Here is a 17,585-nt window from a genome sequence, read left to right as displayed (position 1 = left end):
AAAACCATTTAAAAACAGCTTAAAGCTCACACAAACATTTCTTGACAAACCACTACAATTTACTCAACAGAACTGAGGTTTTTAAATATATTGTCGACCAAATTTATGGCCTGTTCACCTACTACACTTATGGATATTATGCAATGATATTACTATTGAGAAGTGGGGTGCAGCTTATTCCCCCACTCCTGCCCCAGCTTTATAATTTCAAATGTGCTCTGAATCAATGTCATTACTAAATGCATTTTCCTCACAACAGCCTTCACATGATAGACCCCACAAATCCTTCAATTAGAATGGTATTAACAGTTATTTTTCCCACCCTAGAAAAAACATGTTTGGTAGGGATATATTTTTTAGTTTTTTCGTCAAGCCAGTATTCACTTTGGAGCAGGAATCCATGCAAGCAACCACTCTCAAGAAGTTTAAATTGTATCTGTCACAGGGCACTAAAAAGGCCAAATTTTTAAGAAAACTCCTGGCTTTATCAAAAGGAAATCCCAGAAAGCAGCAGGGCGGAGTACAAAAAGAAAAAAAAAAATTCTCCACAGGCACAAGCAAAAACAGCATGGCTCCCACCACCTACAAATGGTGTCCCATCTCCTTTCAGCAAATGAATTACATTTACAGCCTACAAGCTGCACGGTGATTCCGTATTTAGGAAATCTTTCGGCAGCTTCAGGCCTAACAAGGTATGGAGATGACAACGAAGCTGGAGCGAGGGAGAGCAAACTGATTCTCCCTTTGTCGTCGTTATCTGCAAGGACAGCACCGCGGGAGCTCACAGGGGACAAGCAGCCCTGAGGAGCTGCAAGAGGCCCATGCAGAAGCAAGCCAACCTCGGGCACGCCCCGGGCACAAACGCCACGGAGGCGAGGAGGCACGGCTGCATGTGGGACAGTAAGGCTAGGCAATAAACTCAACACACTCCCCACACCCCCCTCCCCCCGGAATCTCTCCACGCTACGCCCGCGGACTCGCACTTTCTCCACACCGCTTCATCCCTCATCGCGCTGCCTCCGCCCTTCCCCACGGCACGGCAAGGACCCGAACCCACCACTATCGCCAGGCAGACGAGGCCAGGGCATGACTCCCCGCTGTCCCGTCGGGAGCCGAACGCCACAGAGCACCGCCCGCCTGCCGGCACTGTCAGCGCCTCATGCGCCCGGCCCCGCGGGCATGCATGGGGTTTCCCTCGCTCTCAACCCGCCCGGCCAATCAGCGGGCGCGGAGGGCGGACACGGACACAATTGACAGGCAGCGCCAGCCAATAGCAGCCGGCAATCGCGCCCGGCACGCGAGAGCTCTTTAAAGCGGGCGACGGTTGGGCCAGGGGGGACGTGTCCGGCGCGCGCGCGCCGCAGCCGCCGCTGGAGCCGTTGGGACGGCGCGCGCCGCTCCCGCCCTCAGGGCGGGCGCGCGGCGCCGCCTCACGCCCCGGCGTTCCATTCCCGCTCCATGGCAGAGAGTTGTCGGGTCGTGAGCCTGCCCTTACCGTTTTCAAAACCTGGCTGTATAGCTTTATTTTTGCGTCCTGAGGCTTTTATCCACTCCGAGGTGGCATATTTTGGCCTTTAGGGGATGATCTGGCATGCACTCGTTCTTTAAGGGAGTGTTTAGTCTTGTTCAGGTCAGTATTGACAAGTAATAGCAAAGTGAAGTATCAGTGAATCAAAAAGGTTGGAAAAGACCTCTGAAAAAGCCAAATCTAGCCTACAACCCAACACAATCATGTCCAATAGACCGTGGCACTAAGTGCTGCATCCCATCTTACTCAGGGATGGTGTTGATCACCTCCGTGGACATTCTATTCCATTCCAATATTTGATCTCCCCTACTGTGAAGAAAACTTTCCTAATGTCCAACCTAAACCTCCCCTGGGTGCCGCTCAAGGCTGCGTTCTCTGGTTGCCTGGGAGAAGACATGTCTGGTTTCAATCCCTGTTGGCTCAATTAATGTTTCAGTCTCTTGGAAATGAACCCCATGAGCCTCACAACAACTGCAGCCACTCCAAGCCAGTTGGGTTGGAGGCCCTGAGGTTGTGGCACTGCTCTTGAGCTCCCATCACAGCTCCTTAGGGCTCACGTAGCAAGGCACATATCAAATGTACCAGGGTTAATATGGTGTGAGGGATTAGCTTGCAAGTTCTTCAAGTTGTTATCATATAATGTTGTGGCCTGTTTCTCCCATCTGGCAAATTAAAGTCTTTCTATGCTTTCAACAAAAACTTCTCCCCCTCATTTTTCCTAAGGTTTACATGCTTAACTGCATTTAGTAATAAGGCAGAGAATCCCTGAAATTTTACCTTCAGGACATGCAAATTCATCTTTATTATGAATATGTTCCAGAGTTTTTAGCACTCTCACTTTAAATCTGTACTGCCACAGAAGTACTGCATTGTCATATTTGACATTTTGTCATTTGAGTTTGCTTATTTTTCAAAGAGAATGCATGTTGTGCTTTTATTAATAATGGCATGTTACACTCACCATGTAATTTACAGATTCTCCATTTAAAAGTTCTGAATGGCCAACATACCAAAGCTATTGCCTTCTAGATTAAATTTCACCACCTTTTCATTTCAGGTGCCTGTTTGGTTTTTGTTTGGTTATTTTTTCCCCCCTACATCTAAATCAGCCACAAAGCCTCTCACAGGAATCAGTTTGGGGTATAATAAGTCAAATAAAGTTAAGGGGTATATTAAGTCAAATGTCAAATTTGTGACATTTTGACTGCAGCTGTATGTCCCTGTTACCTTAGAGACTACTCACTCCCTGGCTGAAAACTCTGTGTGTCTCACTTGTTATTGGTGGTACTGAAGGAATGCAGGCAATCTCTTTTAGATGAAAAAAAAAAAAAACAAACCACACAAAACCCACAATTCCTCAGCATTTTCTTTGTATTTCATATAAGTGACACCTTGCTGAATAGGTTGCCATGTACAGCCATTTCTGGAGTCAAGCAGAAGGTCTCAGGGAAAACATACAAACTTGCAATCCGGTTTTTCACTTTATGGCATGAATAAAAGAGAATGTTAAAATCACCGAAAAGTATTACATGTTTATAATCTCTTATTAAACATCAAAGGTGAACATAGGAGCTAAAGACCCCTGCCTTTCTGAAAGAAATTAATGATCCTTTTATTCCTCTGTTCCCCATGTGCTACTTGGGTATCAGAGTTGTCAGTGCACCCTTGCCCACAGGTGTGAGCTGCTTTTCTTTGATGATCTGACTGTTCACTATAATTAGGGTTTACTAAGAACAACTGTTTATAACCTGTATTTTTCTTTTCTGTTGTTCTTTTAAGAACAACTGTTTATAACCTGGATTTTGCTGTGTCTCATAATAAAATCTGAGCTGAATATTTGAACTCTTTTTCCTAGTAAGACATAATATACAGGGGAATGTAATATTTTTTATTCAATTAAGAACTATATCGGATAACTTCAGGTCTTCAGAAGAGATTTTACACACCTGAAATTTTATTCACTTGTTTTGCCTGAACTTTTATGAAAGGATAAGAAAAAAGAACTAGGCCCAAAACATGTTTTGGTATTTATCACAGCATTTATTTTTTTTATTGCTCTATTGAATCACTACCTTAGGACATAAACGTTTAACTTTCAAACCTGATAAACAGAAACTTATTGTAGGATTATTGTACAAGAATTACAGCATAATTTACCAAAAAACATTTGGCACCAATTCTGGTTAGAAAATTGCCTTAAATTGCAAATAATATACTGTTTGCCCCAAAGTTTTATACAGTTCCTTTTAACACTGAGTTTGTTTCCTCACTGATGTGTAGTTGAAATTCTCATGGATCTGATGGATGAAGAATAAGGGCAGAGTCTTGCCAAGATTATGACATAGATTCCTTTGGCTAGATTTGAAAATGTGAAAGAGGTCTTTTTTTTACATATTTTATTTTATAGCACTGCACCAGACAGTGTTTTTCCTTCTAAGTTATTTTAAGTAGCTATAACACAGAAGTCCTTGATATTTAACTTCTGTTTTATTGGAATGCTAGCAAGTCCCACCATATATATTCCTGGAGTGGGCTATTACTGCAGTTGTAATATACTTTAATAGAAGCATTAGATTTTTTTTTTGTCAGAGTAAATTTTACTATGGCCTGGAGCAGAAAAACAGGGTATGTAGTATTTCTCTGCACTCTGACAGGTTTGATGTGTAGGTAGTAGAAATACTTTAAAAGGAACCAGACATCCTTTGAAGTTTAGACAAAAGTCTCTGTAGAAAACCTAGACATAATATGATTGTAAATCGAATTATAGTAAGCTGTCTGGAAAGACTTCATTTCAATCAGTCAGTCAATTTTATTTTGGGTTTCACTTTATCAAGCACTGCAGTGCTTGTTTATTAGGATCCTCCTAGCAAGGCGTTCTAGTGCCTAAAAGGTCTTTTTTCCTGAAAAACACGGTTTGTTTTCATTCAGCTTTCTGCCTTAAAAAGTTGGAATCTTTTTTAATTATAAAATTACAAGATCTAATATTGCTGAAATGAGCGTTTGGGGGGAACAGAATATCAATTGTAGAAAAAAGTATAATACAGAATTCTTTTTTTGGGAAACCGCTTCGAGACACATGCCACGTGATTTTAACATACAATGTTAAAAGATATACAATGAAGATGAAAAAATGGATCCTGGTGCAAGTTCTGTCTTCACTTTGATGAGTACAAATGTCAGCAATTGCACTGATGTAAATTGAATTAAATCAACTTTAAGCCAATATTGCTGAGTGTGGAGTGATGTAAAATGTGCATTAACAAAGTGTGTAAAGTATTTTGTCTTGTTTTTCCCTTCATTACATCCAGAACTATTGCTTTCTGTTCTCTCTAAAAACCTGGGCCCTTCACAACAAAAGCCATGCCTTTATCACTGAGTAAAGTGGCAGTTTTCTAGCAATACAGCTAAGCCTGCCAGGGAAGGAGCAGAAGGGAACTGCTGAAAATGTAGCACCGCAAAGGGTTGGTGGAAAAAGTGGTGAGTGTCAAGAAAATAAAGTGAGGAAAGGACAGGAAAGAAGGAAGGGCCAAGGGAGACAGAGAAAATCCTGTCCTACAGCTCTGTGGTCTTTTGATGTTCCACCATCGCAGAATGCTTTCCAGACTGATTTTTAGGCAGATGTTTCAAAAGGATTCTGAAACAGAGATATATCCTCTTCACCTCCGTGGAGGAGGAATTGAAGAGGATTGGCAAGAAGATGGCTACTGCCTCAACAAGCTTGAAAAGAGAGTTTTCTTCACTTTGTGATGCACAAAGAACTAAAAACCAAGCTTCCTTCCTCACACCACTGGTGTCAGTCCTCTCTGAAGGGATTGGAAAGTTCAGACACAGTCCCTGCTCAGTGTTTTATTTCTCTGCAAATATTGCCAAAAATACTTGAATTTATGGCAGTTTCTGTGAAAATCTTAGAGCATATCTCAGCACTGAAACTAAATAGGTGTTAAACTGTAAAGTCATACTGGATCTGACTTAGACATTAGGTGAAAGTTTATCAGGGAGTTTGAAGATTTTATATCACTTTAGTTTTTGAATATTAAATAATTCTGGATATAATTACATTGAGTGCCACAGTGGACAACAAGATTTCATTCTACTTTTCCTAAATTTAAATATTTAAAATACCTTTTGAGTAATTTGAAAAGTGGAAAGAGTTCAGTGTTTCTTTGGGTTGCTCATACTTGGCATTGAATTCCTGCTTATACTAAGAATCCTAAAAGGCATTGATGTATCCAGTTCACATCCTCTAAATTTGCAGTCCAGCTGCTGTGAGCTGCTAGCTAGCTTTTAAGTCAGGAAATTCCAGACTGTCAATACCAATTGTAGCTGAACAGCTTACAGTGCTTCTGTGTAATTCTCTTTATTAGGGATATAGTGCTCTGCTTGGAGACACAATTTTAAAAACCTGAAGTAATGTTACCTGCCATTTTGGGTGTTTCTTTCATTTATATACATACACATTTTCATATATTTGTCTCTTATATATGCACAGAATACCACAATTTCTCTTTAAGGTTTCTTATGGTATTAAGTACCTCTAACAGAATAGTTTTTACATTATTTTCTGGATCCAGCTATTGTCTGTCCTACAAAGCCTAGTGACACAGCCAAAACTGTGGTGAAAAACTAAACTGAGAATCACTAACTACTACATCGTGGGCAACTATATACTATAGTAATAACTATAGTACTAACTGTAAAATCAGTGTTTATGCAGCTTAACTGTTTTCCTTCTTGATTTCTGGCTAGATGGTACAGCAGTGAAATAGGAATTCAAAACCGAGGTTTCTAGACCTACTGCGAAGTTATATCGACTTAGTAAATATTTCACTTATTCGTTCTTTAAATGCGAGTTCCACAGTTAATTTCTCAATTTGCCGGAGACGATGCATTTTCCTGACTCTAAGAGAGCCACTAGGTGGGAGTATGTTATCTTAAAAGGCACTTGGTGAGCCACGGCAGTTGTCATTTTGGAGGGGTGCCACTCCTCTTTTCCTGGCAGCTAGGAGATACTGAAACTCTCTTCACACCTCTTCAAGTTGGTGGTGATCGATTTGCCATTTTTCGACGCTCATCTCCACGCTGGACGCTGGGGAGACGCTGCCTGCCTCGCTGCACCTCTGGCCCTGGAGGACATGAACTGGGGCAAGCAAAGGCAAAGACTTCATAGAATCACAGAGAATCCTGAGTTGGAAGGGACCCACAAGGATCATTGATTCCAACTCCTGGCCCTGCACAGGACACCCCAAGAGTAATTTTCCAAATGATTCTTGAACTCTGTTAGGCTTGGTGCTGTGACCACTTCCCTGGGGAGCTGTTCCAGTGCCCAACCACCCTCTGGGTGAGGGACCTTTTCCTAATACACAGCCTAAACCTCCCCTGACACAGCTTCATGCCATTCCCTCGGGTCCTGTCACTGGTCACCACAGAGGAGAGATCAGTGCCTGCCCCACCTTGTCCACTCACAATGAAGCTGTAAATCACAATGAGGTCTCCCCTCAGTCTCTTCTCTAAGCCAACCTAAGTGACCTCAGCTGCTCCTCATATGACTTTCCCTCCAGACCCTTCACCATCTTCCTGGCCCTTCTTTGGACACTGTCTAATAATACTACAAGTGCCACCCTTCAAAAAGTCTATCTCATATCCAGACAAGGAACACAAGCTAAGTATGTAGAAAGCCCTGAGGACCCAGGTGAAAATATATTCAGAGGATCCCCTTGCTAACATAAAAGCTAATAATAACAATTTTTTAAAAAGCCTTGTTAAAATATATTGAAAGCCAGGCATTTGCCAGAGGTAGAACTGAAAGGTGATAAAGAAAGGGTCTTTTGAGGAATTAGTCTGTAGGGGGGGAAAAAAAAGTTGTAGCAATATTCAACACAAAAGTGATAGAGCAGTTTTTATGCTAGTTCTTTTTTTAAAGGAACAGCGCCTCACATTAGTTCTAAACTGAGAATACAATAAAAGGTATTTTAGCACAGATGAGTGAATTCCAAGTAATGACTGGAGGATGTGTGTGTTCAACTCTAAAGATCCAGGAAGATACTGTTGGACTAAGAAGTGTAATGTGTAGTAAATTTTGGAGGGCAGCCATGGTACTAGAAAGATGGTGCCAAATGAGCTGTTTCCCAAAGTACAACTTTGTGGAAACAGCAAAAACTCTGATTTTCACATCAGGAATATCTGAGCTGTAAGACTGTAAGTGGAAAAAAAGTACTGCAAATTATTATTTATTGTTCCCTGTAGTACAAGAAGGGGAAGGACAACAAATTTTTTAAAAGTGCTTTTTCATATATCATAATTTATCTTGCCATAGAGCCTTTCAAAGGTCAGGCTGATAAACTAAAAATGAAGTAAGATAAGTTCACACAGGGTAAGAGTATTAAACGTGATGAAATGAATGAAAGCTCTAAAGCTGGAAGTTTGTGAATTGTAAACTTCTGAGAAAATATCAAGAATCCATCTGTACCTGTACCCTATCCTCAAGTGTTTGCTGTTACTCATCAGTGGAGAATGATACTTTGCCAAACTGACTTCCACATGTTGCCAAAGTCATTCTCAGTTTCCTCTGAGGGTAAAAATCTGACCCTCATCTATAAGCTCAAGGTGCTCAAAGGTAGTAAAGTTGTTAACAGTATCTGCTTGTCTTGCTGCAGCTCTGGATTGAAAGTCCAGTTTTCCTAAATAATAATGGGAGTAAATTTGTTCACAGAAGCCACATGAAGGGTGCATTGCCTAGACCAACAGAAAATTTGGTAGAAACTATGGTGGCAGTGCAAAACCATCTGTAGACAGCTGCCTGTAAAGATTCAAAAAGCTACAAAGACAAAAAAAAAAGCTGCAAAGATTTTGATGTGTAGGATTCTTTGAAGCATAATTCTGTGTAATGTTCATTATTACTGGGGGTTCATTTCTGACTATCAATAGTAAATTTTCACAGATACAAGATTTTGAAGTAGTTAGGGAATTTGCAACATTTCATATTTAATTTTGCTCTCTATGAAGACAGTAACAAAGCTCCTGTTTGTTTTAGCTGGAAGAAACATAACCCAGTGATGCTGTTGTAATAAACCTGTAGTACTACTTAATTATAAATGTAATGCTAAAACTTTTAACTGTGCAGTCCTAATTATGCAACTTTTTTTAAGGAATTACTCTTAGGATTTTTTTTAATTAGGGTGAAATATTTTTTATAAATAGGTATCTTGCTCACACCCCATGTTCCTTTCCTGCTCAGTTATATACTGAGCTCACAAATAATGTCACAAATCCACTGTCTTTCCCATAAGAACAGACCGTTGCAAGCTCAGATTTGTATTTAATTGCAGCATTAAGTACTGTCTGTTAGAGAACTTTCAATGCAAACATTCCACAAAATGAAAAATGCAAACTAGAAAATTACTGAGGGAAAGTAACTTCTATAACTGGTTTGGGTGGATTTTTCAGCTTGCTAGTAAAAATCTCTTTGCAAGTCATAAAAACCTCATTACAATTTTGAAACACATTTCATGACTATGTATCAGCTCTACTGCCTGTGCAGTTCTCAATGCTTTAACAGTATTAGTTACTGGAATTGCTCAAAGACATCAGAAATAGAAATACTCTGTTCCTTGCTGGAATTTATCAGCAAAGCAGAATTACTGCTTTCTCCAGGCAAGTTTTTGAATAGACATTATACCATGTCTACACCCTGTCTGTCAATACATGATGAAATTGTCATTCTAAAATAGTAACTCGTACACCGGAGTGGTTCTTTCTTGCGTACCATGCAACCAAACCTACTTGCTGCCAGAAATTGGGAGTAGTAACTAAAAGAATACAAACAGCTGTCTTTACCACGCAGTCATTCGTGATAAATGGCTGATGTACTTGATGAAGAAATGGTTTTTTTACCTATTTGTCAAGGCCGTGTCCTAGTTTATTACACATTTGGATTTCCAGAGGAGCTGAGGTTTGTCTACATCCCAAGGCTGATGAAAAGATGAGTAATGGGATGCAGTAACATGACTGTGGATAAGACAGGCTCCATCTTCATGTGTACTTCATGCCACTGCAACCGTACACACTTGACAGTCTGAGATGATCTGCAGCCCTAAGTGAGACCTTCAGGCTCCTCTTCCAAAATCTGAAATATTTTGAAAGGGACTCCTGAGATACCATTAGAGCTGCAACCTGTGTAACTCACCCAGGAATAAAATGAGGCTTGGGATGAAATTGAAACAGTCTGAAGTGTATCTGCATGATTCAGAGCTCTTGCTTCAGGTGAGCAGGTATGACTGCAATACAGGACAGGGTCATGAAATGTTATCTGGTCAGGCTCCAAAAGAGACAGAGCTGGGGTAGATGGTGCTGTACTGAACAGTTGCCTCCCCCGCCTTGGGCTACATGCATTGCTCCTTTTTTCACAGCCATGCTGTTTCTGGTTCTGGAGGCAACCAAGTCATCCTTGGCTCCAGGCTACTTACAAAGTGCATTATCATGTCATTTAGACACTAAATGAAGCCACTGAAACCAGGTGCCTCCCTTCTCCTTCATATTCACTTGGAGCTACCTACAATCCAGTCTGCAAATATAAATGGCAAGTTACTCTATTTAATATCTAACCCTAATATTTCCAGCAGGAGTGCAGGAAACTCCTCATTACCTTCGCATCCACATTTCTTCACTTTTGATTAGAACTAATTACTGATTTTTTTCCTTCCATGTAGGAGTAGCAGACCCAGAATTTAGTACTGCACACAAACTCCCTCTGTGCAGTACTAAATGGCATCGTGCAGGTACTTTCTGCAAAATTACAGGGAACGTGGGTGCAAATCTCAGCCTATGCACAAACAGAACATAAGGTGGCTTGGCAAGTTAAGCAGAGCATTACCTTTCATTTGAATGTATTCTTAATTCCATACTGTAGTATGCCTTCTTAGCCTCACAAAACCCTGGTTTCACAAGCAGAGAAAATGCCTTCTGGGGAGGAACCATGCATTTTATTTATTGGGTATGTCCAATGCAAAAAAAAACCTACACCCTTATGAAAATTTAACCAAGTCCTGGAAGCAGCCAGAAATCAGAGATGATTATTGTCATGGTTATAGAAAAAGGAAAGAGTTTAAAAAAAGACACTGTAGCCAATAGTTTGGGAGGTACAGCAGGTATCTTCTTTAATTAACAGAATTTGTTACAATGAAAGCAACAGTGCAGTAAAGAAGCAGACCTCTGATGTAACATATTAGTCTCCCCCTTATTTTTACCTGAAAATTTTATGAATGACTTCCAGAAATGTTCCTGTCTTAGCAGTTTCTGACTGCATCTAGAGATATGTTTCCCATTCTGAATGTCACAGGGGCCAATAGACCATGAGAAGTGACACCCTTCTTTGGAGATCCCAAAGGAGCCTGTTCCAACACAGAGTGGACAGAGAACCATTTTGCCCTTCTAACTCAAAGTCACAAGTGTTGCCTGAGTTGATTTAAAAAAGAAAAATATCAATAATCACTCTTCTAACGAAGAGACTAAAAATAAAAGTGAAGGGTAGCCACTCCATAGCCTAATCCAAAGTCTTGTGAACTCCTGCAGGATGGACTGAGAAGGACCTAGAAACAAGTCTCCCAAATCCCCAGAAATGCTGTAACCATCACACTTTTTTCCACTCTTTGTAAATTGGTATTGCTGTTTCCATTTAAAGTGCTGCTCAGGGGCTCAAGGTTTAGGGTAACAAATGGGGATGCCTACCTTGAAATTCTGGCCAGGGTTATCAGCTAAACAAGGTTGCAAAATAGGTTTTCACATCTGTACATGGTCACCCATGTTTGCATGATTCCAGTTGCAGACCTGGCAACAGGTACTCTCTTGGAGCATGCCAAGGCATGGTCAAGGGAGAGCTGCTCAAGGCAGGCAAGGGAGGGCTACTCACAACCAGTAGAGGTGAGACAGTGGAGTAGCTCAGCTACACACACGAGTCACAGTGTACCACCACACAGTCAGAAGATTTTATTTACTAGGTTAGATTATAGCCTGTGGCATTGATGGCAATCTTCAATTTAAGGGAAGGAAAGTTAATCCTTTTAATTTCTGTGCTACCATGCAACCCCACTGCAAGCCTCATAAACTCTGGCTGGGCACAGGAAGGCAGACACAACACTGTGCCCTGCATCTGAGTCTTCAGGCACACATTTCTGCATTCACCACACTTAATATGCCCTGCTCTTGCAAGGAAAATAAACCTGCATTATCTGCCTGTCACATTCCCACGGCTTTGTTCAGACCAAGCACCAAGTTGCAGGTGTTGTGATATAGTTGTAGGGGACTGTGCAGCTGATTTGCTCTGAATCACACTAGCACAGAGCAGTCACCAACAGTATTGCAGTTTACAGACACACAATACAGAAGAGGCAACTTCTGAAACAAAGCTACATGGCTAAACAAAGGGAGAATTTCCTCTTATAAAAAGGGAAAACCTAGAAACACTACAGAAAGTCTTATGGAAAGTTTTCTACCCTGTGAGACACAGAAACAGTAACTCCAAATCCCCAGTTTTGTGACGGACAGAAATGTGGTACTGGAATCAATGTAATTTTGACGTAAGCCTCCTAAAGGTCTCCCAACTTGCCCCCCTTCTCCCACAGTCTCTGAGCATTCAGGACCATGTCCTAAATATTTTCTTGACTTCAGAACTGAAGCTACATCACAGAACACACCAGAATAATTTTTTTAAAAGAAATTATGCCTTAAAAAGCCTTCAAATACTTGTAGCGTTCCATTCCTGCAGGAGAAGAGGTTGTTTATTCTACCCGCACAATGCTCTGAAAGATTTTTGTAAGGTTGACAAGAAACTGGAATGCACTGCAGCAAAGAGCTTCAAAACTACTAAGCATTTCTGTCTTCACTTCTCATTGGAAAGTTCATTCATGACAGTTAAGTACTCAGGTGAATCAAGTCCAAAGCTATCACAAAGCATAATGAGGAAATGCTCCGAGTCACCCGAGAACTTTAATTTCAGTGGATAATGGAGATGCTAACTAATGACAGTCTAACACGGCTCTGTATCATCCCCTGGTGTGTGATGCTTTATTTAATGTGAGAACATGCAACAAATAATACAGTACCATATAATTTCTAGAGATCACAGTTCTAATGTTTCTTGTTGCTGCATTTTGCATTCTAAAACCTGTCTGGACGATGTCAAGTCACACACAAGTTTAATTCCTTCTTCCCTACCCCCTCAGCCTTTAACAAGTATTACTATGATTTTGTTTTCATTAAAACACTCAACGGTATTTATATGTAGCATTCTCCTCCAGCACAGGAGAATGCAGAGTGAAATCAAGCAGCAGATGACTGTTCACCACAGAATGAGTAATCATTTATGTTCCAAGCTAAAATAAATACAAACAGAAAACCAGAAAGCACATGGTTCTAATGCCTTCATTTAGTAACTTACCTTTTTGTTCATTTCTTTTAAACAAGGGTTTTCTAAAAACATTTTGAACCTTACTCATTTTATTTTTGTTTTCCTTGGAAAGCCTGAAGTGAAACATCTATCCTTTAAACCTGATGTCTTCACTACTTGCCTTTTCCAGTGGCACGGAAATACTCCTTCACTCCTTATACTCCTTCATTACGTATTCTGGTTTAACCACACAGCTTTTCAAAACAGTCCCCACTATAATGAGCTGTGGCTCTGGATTTACACTCCCCATCACCATCACTTACAGTTACAGATGAACAATTTCACTTCTAAGCACACACATTTCCCCAACAGCTGAACCGCTCCACATTTTTCTGTGTTTTTCTTATTATAACTAGCTCCTTCATTTCAATGGCATCACAGTTGAGCTCAAGTCTGAAATGCAGTGCTCCAGCTAGTGCTTATTTTTACTCAAGTAATTACAGAAGAAAAAAGTTGACACTGACATTTACCAAAATATATCAGAGCACAAACACCACCCGCTGAGCTGAACAGGAAAATTCATGCCTGCTAGTCTTGTTTTTCTCCTCAGAGTATGACTGATTTGACTCATGCCTGACTTTAACAAAATTTCCAGATCTTTGCTGGAACTACAGTTGGTAGGAAAAATGCCTAAACATGCAGCTGAATTTCTGCTCCTATGTCATTATTACTTGGGTTTGATGAAAGGATGCAGCAAGACATTCTAGACCATTTCATAAGTTTAAAACTTTGTATTCTGAAGGAAAATTCTCTGCTAATACATCTGAAAGCCTGCAAGGAACTGCTTTCATTTCTTTCGTAGACACCTATGAAAATCCCAATTTAGTCAATCTGTATGCTTTCTGCTCCACACTGTTAGCAGTGCAGAAGCACAGATCCTTTGATATCGAAGCTAGAGCAGGAACATTTCTCTGCCTTCCAAGAGTCCCATGTGTGATTTGGTTACTGGTCATGACCCCGTTGTTTATTGTATATGTGGATTGTAAGAATTACTGGAATTCCTATAAATCCCAATTAAATAAAAGGTAAAAGAAAAGCCCACCTGTAATCAGACACCATGTAACTGCATGTTAATGGCTTGTTCGGGGCCCTACTGGGATATCTTAGAGTAATGCTACAGCACTATACTTAATTTGAAGAGGTCAGTAGACATTTTTAAATGAATAAAATTTATATAATTACAGTTATGACTACAGCTCATGACTTATTCACAGTAAGTAAAAAAAACACATTGGAGTTTATGTAAATATTCCTAATGCATATGCTATGAAAAAGTAACTCAGGTTAATTAAAAAACACCTTAATTTCAAAAGTTTACCAGAAACAGTTACACTGAACATTGCAATCTTTCAAAGCAGAATAGAAGTTGTTTACAAGGATCCAGCAGTAATTGATATCCAGCTGCTCGGAGCTGGGCTGCCGACTGAACATGTGAAAGCTAGGCTGAAATCCCCTATTTGATGGCAGCAGGAGTCATGCTGCTCTTTCCTATGAGCTCTGGAATTTCACCCCAGTCTTTACATTCTTCGTCAGCTATGGTGGAGCAGCCAGAAGATGACGATTAGAGAGTAGCTAAGTAGACTCTCAGTTCTAAAAATCCAACCTTCAAGCATCTGTAAGGTCTAGCGGAAGGAGGAGGGGGTTTATAGCACAGTTAAAAGGAGTCTCTCTAAAAATGGGCAAGTGGCCATTTCAGCAACAGAGCTGATGGCAGGACACTGCACACCATTAGTAGAAGTAAATCTGAGGTTGAGTCTTTAGTGAAGACACCATCCTATTGGCCTTTAACTAGAAAGGAAGGCAAGCACAGCATGTGAACAAGCACACATATGCACACAAGGCATTCCAGGAGCTGAACTATTTCTCTGCATACATAAAAGACCTTGCTAAGAAAAAAAATAGCAAAAGATTTTAGCATTTAAATAATTGCCTACATGAACTTGATTTCAAATCCAACTTTACACATTCTTGATAAACTGAAAGGCCTCAGCATTGAAGATAAAACATTTCTAGCACCAGCTACTGTCTCGGGAGACATGTATTCTTTCACTGAGAAAGTGTTTTAAGGCAATATCCAAAATGACAATACAGCCACCATAGAAACTGCTCCAATGATCCCTGATACTTTACAGCACCTACACAGGTTCCACTAAATTGGTGCCTGTCGTCCTCCTCTCTGCCATGTGCCCTGGAATGTGGAAATGTCCCAACATCTGTATATCACTTGTTGACATAAATCAAGCAAATTTCTTCCTATAGCTCCTAAACCCCTCTGTAACCATTTATATTAGCCATATTAGCCACTATCACTGGCAAGGAAACTGGTGAGGAATTGCCATGTTTCCTTATCACTAACTCAATTAAAAAGTTGTTCAATAAGGTAGCAAGTGTTTATACAATTAATGCAAATGACAGATTTCTGAACATTTCCCAAAAGGGAAACGACTTTAACTGGTCAGGCCAGATGTGCTCCCACAGCACCCAGCTCAGGGTTGGTTTTTCTTCTTTGCTCTCAGAAAAGAGTCAATTTACTTGCATTTCCACCAAGGAGTATTTTAGGAATGAAGACAGTAATTTCTGAATATACACTATATCTATAAAAGGAAGAGGCAGTTTGTTCTCCATTTCCATCACTTTGTAGAACTCCATCATCCATTTTTATTAATAGTTATGGCACCCAGATTTGCAGCTAAACAACTGAAGAACATGAAGTATGTTATTAGAATAATTTTTGGCTAAAGACAAGGAGCAGAACTGCATCGCAACCCTACTTTTTCCGTGATTTAAAGGTGTGTTAAAATATACCAAGATTTTCAGGAAATCTGTTATTTGGCTTACACAGTAAGCTATGCCTTGTGCACTGTGTTCTAGACAAAGTTGCATTTTAAAATGGTGCACAAAGTTAAGAAACTTTACATGATGCCAGTGAGTAATGTGTGCTTTCATAAATACAGTAGTATACATCCTATATACAGACGCTGGAATGGACACTCCAGGAAGGCTGTTAGCCAGCCATCCACAGAAAGAAGGGAATGAAGATGGTGGGGAGTGTGGTGGAGGGTGCCACACCTAGGCAGACTATTGACGCTAGTCCCACAAGCACCGATGCGAGGACACTCCTCTGGTCCCGAATAATCATCTTCACAGTCTCACAGAACTGGAAAAAAAAAGAAATTGCAAGAGATGAGATTGAAAGAGGAAAGCTTTGGCTGCAGAGCTGTCGATGCCCACTCTCTCGGGACAGAGCAGCGGTTGCTGCCTCAGCTCTCACACAGGCTCCCCGGAGGGAGGGAAAGAGGGAAGAGCTGGACTGGCACCGCATCACCCCCAGCATCAGCCCCGGTACTGCCTGTGGCTCCGGCTAGAACCTGGAGCTTCAGAGCATTTTAGAAGCGTATTAATTGTTCAACTAATTCAGCTTCTCTTTCCTCGCAGCTTGAAGGCAGCTGAGGCCAGGCTCGCCGCCGTCCCGAGCAGCTCCGCGCCGGCGGCACTGCCCGCTGCGGGAAGAGCGACATCAGCGGCGGCCGGGCCGGCGGGCGGTACCGGGGCCCGCGGCGGCAGCCGGCCCAGCTCCGGGGAGCGGGACCGCCGAGGGAAGGGCAGCGCCGCCGCTGGCCGGGCCGTACCTTGTCGGTCTGGAAGCTGACGGGGGCTCCGTATCGGCAGTAGGTGACGAAGTGCTCGCAGTTGTTCCAGAGCAGGCTGTAGGCCGTGGCGCCCACCAGCTTCTCCGCCCGGCGGGCCGCCTCCTCGCTGCCCAGCACCTGGTCCTCGAAGAGCCGGTCCATGTGGTTGACTAGGATGCTGCCGCCGTAAGCGAAGTCCTCCACCGTGTCCACCCGGACGCTGGCCGTCCTGGCGATGACGCCCAGGATAAGCCGCTTGTTGGTCACCACCTGCTGGATCTGCCGACGGTCGCCAGTGATGGAGGGCAGGATGTCGGGCATCAAGTGGGCGACGCGGTTCTCGCCCAGGTAAATGCCGAAGTGGATGAACAGGGTGCGGGGCACCTCCAGCAGGTCTCCTCGCTTGAAGCAGCTGGTATCGTAGTAGCTGGGAGCAGGCGGTGGCGTTTCTCCGCCGGAGCCCGCGGGCAATGGCCGGATGTGGACGAGGAGCATCAGCTTCTCCAGCAGCAGCGAGGCCGCCTGTGGCACCGCGTTCTTCATGTCGGTGGGAAAACCCTCGGTGCCTCCGAGCAGCTCCTGGCCCCCGGCACCGCTTTTCTAGGCTACCGGCGGGGCGGGGCGGGCACCCGGGCCGGCCCACCGGGTGAGGGGCGTGCGGGGAGCGCCCGCCCCGAGGACCGGCCGGGCTTTACTGGGAGGCGCGGCGGGCACCCTCGGCCGGCCCGGCGTCCCTCGCTCCGGCCGCGGCGGCGGCTCGGCCCTGGGGATGGCGCGGTGCCCGCAGCCTGGAGCCACCCGCAGCTCCGCCCCGTCTACCGCCCGCGCTGCCCAGGTAGAAGTGCACGAAAAGTACGGGCAAAGCCTTTCACCCGCCCCGGGGAGAGCAGCGAGGGACTCCCGGGGCCACAGCCGCTCCGTGCACCTTCCCTAGCCGGCGGGACCTGAGGGGCTCCGGGTGCCCGCCCCGGCCGTGGCGGGGGGCAAG

General features: G+C 42.8%; 1 protein-coding gene across 1 annotated transcript; it reads right to left on the bottom strand.

Annotated features, from left to right (window-relative positions):
- Positions 1-12,562: 12,562 nt before the first annotated feature.
- LRAT (lecithin retinol acyltransferase) lies at positions 12,563-17,200 on the bottom strand. Its single transcript, XM_059844431.1, has 2 exons — positions 16,598-17,200; positions 12,563-16,125 (listed from the first exon to the last, which is right to left on the bottom strand). Exons 1-2 carry the CDS (start codon positions 17,138-17,140, stop codon positions 15,973-15,975), a joined length of 696 nt encoding a protein of 231 aa, XP_059700414.1. The 5' UTR covers positions 17,141-17,200; the 3' UTR covers positions 12,563-15,972.
- Between the last annotated feature and the right edge of the window lie 385 nt (positions 17,201-17,585).

The sequence above is a fragment of the Haemorhous mexicanus genome, chromosome 4, assembly GCF_027477595.1.
Source record: "Haemorhous mexicanus isolate bHaeMex1 chromosome 4, bHaeMex1.pri, whole genome shotgun sequence".
In the NCBI taxonomy this organism is placed as follows: Eukaryota; Metazoa; Chordata; class Aves; order Passeriformes; family Fringillidae; genus Haemorhous; species Haemorhous mexicanus.
This window is presented reverse-complemented; position numbering and strand designations above follow the sequence as displayed.

Bases quoted from the DNA above. Each gene is read 5' to 3' on its own strand.
- LRAT (XM_059844431.1), bottom strand. From the start codon at position 17,140: ATGAAGAACGCGGTGCCACAGGCGGCCTCGCTGCTGCTGGAGAAGCTG. The intron at 16,126-16,597 runs GTACGGCCCGGC...TTTTTTTTCCAG, and splicing joins TCAGCTTCCAGACCGACAAG to TTCTGTGAGACTGTGAAGAT.